The 10,957-nt window shown below is 41.8% G+C and overlaps 1 protein-coding gene across 2 annotated transcripts in view; it reads right to left on the bottom strand.

Annotated features, from left to right (window-relative positions):
* Positions 1-4,971: 4,971 nt before the first annotated feature.
* rassf4a (Ras association domain family member 4a) overlaps positions 4,972-10,957 on the bottom strand; it is a 37,814-nt gene continuing 31,828 nt past the window's right edge. The window contains exons 6-11 of one of the 2 annotated variants that reach the window (XM_083658163.1): positions 10,436-10,605; positions 9,145-9,246; positions 8,191-8,242; positions 7,971-8,092; positions 6,273-6,370; positions 4,972-5,894 (exon numbers count right to left, since the gene is read on the bottom strand). In XM_083658163.1, the coding sequence (XP_083514289.1) occupies positions 5,831-5,894; positions 6,273-6,370; positions 7,971-8,092; positions 8,191-8,242; positions 9,145-9,246; positions 10,436-10,605 (608 nt within the window). In that variant the 3' untranslated portion in view covers positions 4,972-5,830. The remainder of the gene's footprint in view (positions 5,895-6,272; positions 6,371-7,970; positions 8,093-8,190; positions 8,243-9,144; positions 9,247-10,435; positions 10,606-10,957) is intronic. The other variant, XM_083658164.1, reaches the window with a different exon arrangement.

Raw genomic sequence — 10,957 nt, 5'->3', positions numbered from 1 at the left:
AACCTCAACTAACTTGAAGGAATGGGTTGAAAGAAAATCACACATTTACTCTAACCAACTTGCCTCAGTGAGAAAGCAGTGGGGGTAGATGGGTGTATAGGATGCGATGCAATACTGTACCTTTATTGATCCCACAAGTGGGAAATTCACTTGTTACAGCAGCTCACACACAGAAAATTGACACGTTAAAAGAACTCTAAAAGTAAACACAGATATATCCAATATACACACTGTTGTAGAAAATTGAAGTTCCATTGGCATAAGCTATAATTGCATAGGCATAATTAATGGTATGACTTATTAGTGACATCTCACACATACATTCACCCCAGTGGCATTGAGGATTTCTCCCTTTTGCTGAAACAATGGAACTTCAATTTTCTACAACACACACTAAAAACAAAACAAAAAAATGCTGACCGCAAGTCGCACAGCATAGATTGAAGAATTGCACAGTATAGTATATTGCACAAAAAATAAATAAATAGTAAATGGACTGCATTTATATAGCGCTTTACAATGTGGCTACACCCCAATTTGGGGTTCAGTGTCTTGCCCAAGGACACCTCGACATGCGGACTGGAGGAGCCGGGGATCGAACCACCGACCTTCTGATTAGTGGACGACCCGCTCTACCTCCTCCTGAGCCACAGCCGCCCATAATAAATATAAATGTGATATGATATATATGTATGATCTGACCTGAGTTATGTAGTGCAAAGTGCAAAGTAGCTAGCAGCATAATAATAATAATAGTTACTAATAAAAGGCACGTCTGATAAAGAATTGTGTTACAGAAAATTGTGATGATGAGAAACTGACGTCTAACTAACTGGCAGCTGATGTAACTGAAAGACGTAGCACAACTGGTTACTGTGAGCCTCAACGAAAACGCTCCATGGAAAACCAAAAAGCAACCCACGCCGTCCACAGTTGCCTTTTGGCTTGGGTTGACATGTCTGTCTCCTCCATACTGATATATTTTGCTGATACCAATTTGCCATCTTACATGATATCCTGATTAAAAACAGAGGCACTGAGAGAGTGCAAACCTCCACCAACATCTGCTGTTACACCCACACACTTACATTTGAAGTGAAACTGATTTCTTTCTATCTCTGTTAGTTTCATAGTTATAGAGAGAGACAGAGAGGGGAGAGAGAGAGAAAATATACTTGTCTAACTAATGGCAGAAATCCCAGATCCAGATCATCACCCAAATCTGATCATCTGACTTGTCTTTGGACTTGGCATTTAAAAAAAAAAAATTTTGAATATATGATGTCATATCCTGTCTGCAGAGACTGTATTCACACGCTGCACTCCAGAGACACCTGGCTGGAAGAAACTGAGACTGTCAGACTGGGAGAGGAGCCGTACAAAATGAGAGAGACATCCTTCACCCTTCTCTCACTAAGTGTCCCTCTCTTGTTTTTTTTGGTGGTGGAAATTTGGTGGTTTTATATCCTTTTGTAACTCTCTCTCTACTCTCTCTGCCTGTCAGATGGTGAGGGGTTTCCCCAATCGTTTCGGTAAGGGCTGGATGAGCAGAAGGAAGAGAATGACCTGCCTCTGTATATATATATATATATATATATACTGTATATATATATATACATATATATATATACACATATACATATATATATATATAATATATATATATATGTATATGTGTATATATATATATGTATATATACTGTATATATATGTATATGTATGTGCACACACCCCCCCCCCCCCCACACACACACACACACACAGCTAATTTCAGAGAACATCAAGTCCTGTAGTGTCATTAACACATTATTATGCCTGCTCTTATCATAATGGTGCACTGGCAGACATAATGACCAGCTGTTTCTCAGGAGGGACAGTGGGTTGTCACTTTTATCCCTTTGGATAAAAGTGGTCCGTGGTTCGATCCCCGCCTCCTCCAGTCCACATGTTGAAGTGTCCTCGGGCAAGATACTGAACCCCAAATTGCTAGCCTGGGTAAACCCATCCCCCACGTGACCTGCTCTCAGACCTGTTCTCAGTCACTATGATAGTGACTGGGAACTGAGAGAGCAGGTCACGTGGTGGCTGGGTTTACCTAGGCTACCAAATTGCTCCCGATGACTCTGCCAGCACCCTGCATGGTAGCTTGTCGCCATCGATGTATGAATGTCTATGTGAATGGGTGAATGTACCTACTGATTGTAAAGCGCTTTGGATAAAAGCACTATAAAAGGCTGGCCATTTACATCATAAATACAATGCTCTTCAAAATGTACACATTCCCAGAGACCACACATCCTCCTTAGTTAATTCTGTCTGTGTGTGTGAGCAGGTAGGCTATCATGCCCAACGTGGAGACCAAGGTCCTCCTGGTGCAGATCTTCAGGGAGAAGAAGCCACCCTATGAGGAAGTACAGTATTTCAATAAAATGTTCTGTTTCTGTCCTAAATGGCTTTAAGATGATTTCATCCTCCTTGGACGCTGCTTCATTACAGAGCATTTGACAGTAAGTCTCAAAGGCCACAGTATTGATCATTTCAGGAAGGGTGTAAGAGCAAAAGTGGGGAGTTATGACATGTAGCATACACCGATGGTATTTTAATCAAATGTACCTGTCATAGGAAAATAGGCAGGAGGAAAAGTAGGCAGCTGCCTTTGTTAAATTAGTCATTGAGGTTGAATATGAATGAAGGCTGCAAAATTAAGTTCCCTAAAAGCCCCTGAGTGACTCCTGTGAAAATCTGTACAGAAGAATACCTGCAAAGAATAACATGATTATATTGTGCTATGGAAGCCAAATTATGTGGAAATATAGCTATATATTTATCCACATTTTCTTAAATGACCGTTAAACAAGTAAATGTAGAGGTAAAAACACTACGGAACAGATGCAAACAGACCCACACTCATGTAATCTGTCAGACGCATGCGGGATCCGACAAAAATAGAACAGGTGCGCCATTCTTCCGTACCGCAATTCCGTACCGGAATAGTCGGCCCATGACCAATAAAAAAAAAGTCTCTAAAGTTCTGAGACCAATGAGTGAGGCAGGTGTTCATGATTTGATTGCACAGTGAACTATTCTCATCAGTGTTTAAGGAGAGTACTGTCGTTAAAGTGATTCTGAAATCTCTATGAGGCCATTTACACCTGGCGCTAACATGCGTTTTCTGTGATCAGATTGCAATCAGATTGTGTTTTATCACTTGAAATGCCAGGTGTAAACACCCCCAAAACGCATTGAAGAAGGATTGCAATCTGATCGGCCAAACCACCTCCGGAGGTGGTCAGGGATGCATTGTGTACACATTGAACACAAGTGTAAATGCAATGTGTCCTCTCAATCTGGATACAGCAACTTTATGCGGATTGAGAGGACAACCATTCCTGCAATCAGATTGCAGAAAATGCATGTTAATGCCAGGTGTAAATGGAATCAGGCTCAAGTGATAAAATATAATCTGATTGCAATCTGATGGCAGGAAACGCATGTTAACGCCAGGTGTAAATGGCCTCTGTGTGTCACTGGCTTCTCTGTGGAGGCAGTATCCTTCTCCCTGTTTCCTCCAGTGTTTCCTTCACATTTATTGACTGTCAGCATTACATGTTCTGCCTGGATGGCATTGACAAAGACACAAGCAGTATACAATTAGGCTGTCAAGGAACTACTGGTAGCACTTTACATTACAGCTTAGTAACAACATGATAAGGGTAATAGTGTGATAATAAAGATGTAATAATTATGATATACCATGTATATAGAAATGTAAAAGCTGCGTTTCATATAAAAAAAAAACGAACACCTCACACTATAAGATCAAACATACCGGTAGGCTACATTTTCCCCTCACCTGTAGTGCTATTTATACATCTAGATCGCGTTAGGGCTTTTCACACTACACTTAGCCAGGGATAAGTCAGTCTCTTAGCCTGGGGCTAAGAGCGCTGTTAGCCCAGGGCTAAGGGAGCGGTTAGCAACAGGGCTAAGAGCGCTTTCACACTTGCACAATCCACCTTTCAGCCAGCAGATGGTGACAAACACCACAATGGGGATTTGAGGTACTTAAGTGATATTGCAGGAAAATAGACAAGTTACCTGTAACTATTTGCAAAAGTATCAAGAAATGAATTGCTACATGCCATTGTATACCAATGTGACAAATATAGCCAGTCAAATATTTTATTAGTCTACTATATTATTATGTATTGACTGCACTGAAAATACTCAAATTGATCAGATCAGAATAAACATTTTACAGCAGCTCTCATTTGTTAGTTGTGATTATTTTGTAGTGAGAATTTGTTCAGAAAAAATTGTCAGATGACAATTTGCTGAATCTAATAAAACACAATTAAGGAAACAATTTGGGAATGAATGATTTGAGATTTGAGGCCCCTGGAGCCCCCTAGACATCAGTTTGGGAGCCACTGCTGGAGCTGGAGAGAGGGGGAGGGAGGGAGGGGGGCATAGCTAGTGTTGATTAGTCTTAATCTGATTCGTCAATAATGGCAAATTATTCTAGAATAATCTTTAAGGTTGATGCAACATCAGCTGTTGTTGTTGCTGCTGCTGCTGTGGGAAAAAGGACCAGCCCTCTGCTCTCAGGATACCTCTATTGTGTTGTCTTGATGGACTGACAAGCGCACACACATGCACACAGACATGCACACACACACACACACAAAGACACGCTCGCGCACACACACGCACGCACACACACACGCACACAAACAAACAAACACACAGCTCATGGGAACTCGCTGGCAAAGAGGGTCACTTAGATGGAACAATGCTAAACCATGCTGTACTAGTTTCTGTGGAAGTAGAGGAAATCATAAAGATGGCTGTTTGTCCGTGGGAACAATCAGAGCTGTAATAGGTTATCGTGTTTTTCTGTCAAGAGATCCAAAAGCATTTAGAAAGGCACGGCTCAAATTGATTTATTACATCATGTCGTCCGTATTACATCCGTGTCAGAAAAACATTGCCGAAATCATCTTGTAGTTATGCACATTTGCAGAGTCCAACCTGTTATGAAAGATCTTTTGTAAAAAAAATGTGAATACAGTATATCAATATATATTGATCTAAAAACAAGCAATAACATCAACTAAATGCAACATTATACAAATTGTAAAGAGATATTCTAAAAGTAGAAGCACATTGGTGTATCTATGATATGGTTCTATTGCAGCCTTTAATTCTACCTCTACATTCACTAACTGTACAATCAACAGTCAGCATGCTGTGCTGCCACAGTGTCCTTCAACCTGCACACACTCTTCTCTCTCTCTCTCTCACACACACACACACACACACACGCACTCACACACACATAAACACACACAGAGACACGCACACACACTCACATACACACACACACAGACACACACGCGCGCTAGGGGAAACAATCGGTACACCATTGTATCGCGATATTTTGCGATATTTGGACGCCAAGTATTGATATTTTATTATATAATGTGAAAATAAACTGTTTGCTATTACAGTACTAGAATAATAGAATCAATTGCTTTTTCAATTGATTCCGTCTACTTGACAATGTTGCTGCAATAAAATGGTTGAAGTCAGATGAACAGACTGGAAAATTGATCTTAATATATAAACCAGATGTTGACAAAGTTTTAATATTCAATATATCGCAATACTAGCATATCGTAATACTATCGTATCGTGACTCAAGTATCGTTTTAGTATCGTATCGTGGGCATCTGGTGATTCCCACCCCTAACGACACACACACACACACGCACACACACACACACACACACACACACACACATACACAGAGACACACACACACTCACACTCAGTCACTGGTGTGAGTTATGCCCTGAAGTTGATGTCGAATCATGGACTTCAGGGCGCTGTACCTGCGAAGAAAGAGAACGACAATAATGCTATTAAGTCTCTCTCGATTAACACGACACAAAAAAATGTGTGTAGTCAAAATGAAGGAAAAAGAGTAGATAACAGAAAAGAACCCTCTAATTCATGGTTAGAGGGTTGCAATCTCAGTCATGTGAGTTAAAGAACGAGACAACTTGGCACACAGTGACGATTACAGTTGAACAACAACACTGTCCTGCAGTGAACTCTTCCCCTGTTTGGATCGGCTGAAGGCCAAAGGCAAGACACTGGCTTCACATTCTACAAATCCTATGTGTTGTTACAGAAGTTCGGCTGGGAGGTCTGTGAGAGTTCTGCATCTGCAGTCTACAGAGTAGAGTGAGACTTTGCTGTTGAATTACTTTTTGGTCAGTTTGGTGATCTCACGCTCCTCTTCCTCTTTGAGCTTCTCCACGAAGCTGTCCAAGACAGGAATCTCAAACTTGATGTACTGGGCAACCTGAGGAGAAAAGGACGGAAACGTACGAGCATGAGAAGCCGACACTGGCACTGATTATGATACCTGATTACATGATTATTATGTTTTTTGTTTATTATAATGACCTCTATTAATGACTTCTGGAAGCACATCAATGCCTCCAAATCAAACTAGTCTATAATAGTCGGTCACTGTCAACTTTCCCCCCTAAGCACAAAATCAAAACAGTCAACACGGGTCGGGCATCGAGAACCGGTTCCAAGGAATCGATTCTGCTTATTGATTCCTAAACAAATTCTGTGTGCAGAACATATTTGAAAACTGAGTTCCCACCCAAACATATCAAGCGGTATGTTGTAGGGGTGTCAAAAATAATCGATTATAAGATGCATCGCGATGCGGACCTGCACGATTCTGCATCGATTCACAAATGTCAAAAATCGATTATTTAAAATAATAATAATAATAATAATAATAATAATAATAATAATAATAATAATAATAATAATAATAAAATATAATGGAAGTACATGCAGTTGTTTATTTTAATTATGGATCATAATACAATGCAATTCTAAATGCACTTTTATTTTAAAAGAAGCCACACAGTGAGAAAAAAGAAAGTGAGAAAAAATAAATCATGTATTGGGGAAAAAAGTGATGCATCGATTTAAGATGCATCGAGATGCATCGAGATGCATCGATAATGGAATCGAATCGTAGCCCTCTGAATCGTAATCAAATCGAATCGTGAGGCCAGTGAAGATTCACAGCCCTAGTATGTTGTATACAAAAATATATAAACTATTGGTTTAAAAAAAAAAAAAAAGACAAGCAATGTTATGATAATATGAATATGACTGAATATGGCTTGGGTAATAGTTTATCAAAAAAACATTCCCCCCGCCTGCCTGTGAAATAAGCATGTGACCTGTTTTGACCCTGCCCCTCAAAGAATCGGTATTGAGAATCGTTGAGAACCACAATCGATAAGCGGAATCAGAATCAGAATCCAAACGATACCCAACCCTCGTAAACAGCCTTCAACAAAAGAATGACACCATCTCAATGGAATGTAAATATAGAATGGCATAGCTCTACCGCTACCATATCTGAACTCTAATTAGTGTGTTACAGCAATAGGCCCTTTTCACAGCATCCACTTTAAGGTGGTAAAGCAGGAAATAAAGCCGGTGTAACCAATAACATTAATGAGGGCCCTGGCCCTGGAAGACCTACATGGAATGGTATTGGTCACACCCGCTTTACTTCCTACTTCACCACCTCGAAACAGTTGGTGTGAAATATCTATATATACAGTGAGATTCTCCCTGTGAGACTCGAAACCTAGAAGAATGCTTTCCTCATCAACAATACTGTTTTACTTTCCCCCGACTTGCATACCGTTAACAGACAGGCATCTCAGTCCATTGTCACATCAGTCTAAAAACAGGACCTATTTCCCCTGCTTGCTAAAATTAACCCAAGTGTCTATCCTTGGGCCATTGTGTCATTGTGTGTCTGCGTTGGAGAGGGGACAAAAATAAAAAACGAGGTCACTTGGTGTGAACGAGATGGGGATAGCGATAGAGGGAGTGGTGGCAGGAGGCCCCAGACTCACATCATACGTGACCTCCTCTCCCAGGTCGGCCTCTGTGATGAAGATCTTGGAGATCTTCTCACAGGGTCCATAAAGCACACGGGCCACCAGAGGATACTCAGCATCCCGCAGCCTGGCCCTCTCTGCAGGACGAGAAAAACAAAATCCAAACTGACGACAAACACTCACTCACATAAACGGACATGCTGTGTAAAAAACCAGACCGGAAGTTCAGACTTACCACCAGACTCGTGCACCATGTACAGAACAAAGTCGTCAGATTTATTCTCCACCTTAAAAAGACACAAAATACTGATTATATTATCTCTGGTCCGGTCTGTGAGCTGTGTGTCTTATAGATACAGTCAATGTCTCGTCATAGACGCTGGGGTAGCTGGCTGGGGGTGTGGTCAGGGTGGGATAAATCCTCCCCATTCAGCATAGTTAGCATTTAGCTGCTAGCCCAGCCCAGGCAGACAGGATCAGTGATTCAACCACCACAGTAAACACACATCTGAACAGACTATGTACCTGCTCTAGAATCCCCAATCCTGTAGTGTAGAGCTGCAGCACTGTCCTTTGGTGAGTCAGCCCATTGAGATATATGTTTTTTTTTACCCCACTCGCGCGCCAGCCTTAGTAACATTTAGTGGCCGTTCCCACACAGACCGACTGTCTCTATAGTGTCTCTATAGTGTCTCTATAGTATCTATAGCTCAGTGGTTCTCAATGTGGGGTCCGGGGGCCACCAGGAGTCCCTGAGAGGGTTCCAGGAAGTCCCCAGCAAATTGATGAATTGTTAAATTTCACCATTATTTCCTTTATGAGAAGTTGACACAAATGGAAGGAGGAAGCTGAGAACATAGGACCAGTGGAGAAGACGAGGCGACAGCTTAGTGTTGTGCACCAATAGAGGGAGACGTGTGCGCCAAATACAGTAGGACGGGGGAGAAGAAACACACAAGGGAAAATGGAGAGAGGAGATCTGGAATCTGCAAGAAAGGCTGCCATCGAAAAGAAAACTGAAGTGAACGGAACGCAATTAGAGAAGGTAGCAGAATGACTGTTTTGATCATAGTTTCTCTGCCATCATCTCTACCTACAATACAGATAGTCGTGGAATTCTCGACAAATTCACATCTAAAAATCAGGGTCGTTGATAAGAAAGAGACGATGAATCGGTGTTATAGCTCACCCTGAACTTGTGCAGCAGCAGGTTGAGGACTTGTGCAGTGGTCATGGAGCTGTTGACCCGCACGTTGGTCACCGAGCCGTACGCCGGAGTGAACACAGATGTCTGAGGAGACAAGTGTGGAGAAATCCATTACCCAAAACTTCTAAGGAAAGGAACAGTTCATGTTCAGAGGAAATTTCCTTCCTCAACAATGGCGATTCCTGGACTTTTCCAGCTTGAACACCTTGACCATTTTGAACAGGAAATCTCAAACAGAAAGGAAATCCCTGGGCCTGCAGCTGGAATGTGTTCAATCACAGCTTAGGGTGTGTGTGAAACTTCTGGAGAAGTTGATGAAGGACCTCCGTGTAACCCCACATTCCCGGGGCGCCTTCGTGAAGCCAGCGTACAGCGGGCTATTGTGAAGCACTCAGCGCTAGCATGGACACACCCGCACGGGAAATGACCGCCTCTCTGCACCTGGACATGGGTCAACAGAGGGATACAATAATGTGTGTGTGTGTGTGTGTGTCTGTGTGTGTGTGTGCGTGTATGTGTGTATGTGTGTGTGTGTGTGCTCATTACTACGGATGGATAGGATAGGATAGGATAGACTTTTATTGTCCCGAAGGAAATTTGTCTTGGACATACACCTTATGGCTGCTGTTTGGCAGGCAACACGTACATACAGACAATACATACAGCACATACAACAGGACTATTGCAGTTAGCAAAATTGCACACTGCCCAAAAAGTACAATCCAATGCATAAAAGAGATTAAAAGATATATTTGCTAAAAACAGAATTGCACATTGCCCAGATTGCACAACACGATGATATCGGCACGTCATCGGTATCGGCCGATAAAGGTTTTAAAATGAAATCTCAGCCTCGAGCTAAAGGACATTTCTGGCGATGTGACAGACACAGGCCGATAAAACGATGCCTTTAATTATGCACAAATGTTTGACGCTTACATAAATGCTTTACGAAAAGTTGAAGTAATTTTCTTATTTTGCCCAGTGAATGTGTACATTTTGAAAAGCATTGTATTTATGTCTGCATCTGCCAGTGGGCCATCATGATAAGAGTACCGTATAACTTCAAATAAACGTTTTGTTTATTTGAAGTTATACGGTAGCCATTGTTCCTTCCTCTACAGGAGAGACTTGATGTTCTCTGAAATTAGGTGTGGGGGGGGGGGGGGGGGGGGGGGATTTGTGCATATCTATTTGTGCAATCTGCCAAAACAGTTGGAAAATATCAGCGTTATCAGCAGAAAATCCAATATGGTGCGTCCCTAGTTCTGACCTTGTGGTTGTAGAAGTGTCCGTTGATGGAGAACCTGTGTGTGCGGAGGCGCTGCAGGTCTCTGTGTGTCTTTGACCTCCTCTGGACTGTCATGAAGGAGGCGTCGCTCCTGGTCCTCAGCAGCTGAGGAGCCTCCTCCTCCTCCTCCAGGCTGCCCCTGTCACCGCCTGCTGGGATGCACCACAACAAACACAAACACACCTGCTCAGGTGCGTGTCCTATGCTGCCTTTTCATATTGCCTTTTCAAGTTGATGGGAACGTGAATTTGGAACCGTTCAGCAGGATAATTGTCACAAACGTGAATAACTTTTACGACTTTTAAATAAATACGTTTTTTTATCACGTTTTTTAGAAAACGCTTCAAAAGGCATAAAAGTGATTAACATTGGTGAAGATTATCCATTCCCATAAACCTTTGTTAACCACAGACCTTATTGTATGCATTTAAGTGAAATCCCTATTCTAAAACCCGGTAGACTTTTTCACTGACGAACCAAAATGGCAGCGATTTCTGGTTAAGC

Source organism: Poromitra crassiceps (assembly GCF_964638095.1).
Source record: "Poromitra crassiceps genome assembly, chromosome: 22".
Lineage (NCBI taxonomy): Eukaryota > Metazoa > Chordata > Actinopteri > Beryciformes > Melamphaidae > Poromitra > Poromitra crassiceps.
The sequence above is the reverse complement of the archived record's forward strand: the minus strand, read 5'-3'. Positions and strand labels throughout refer to the sequence as shown.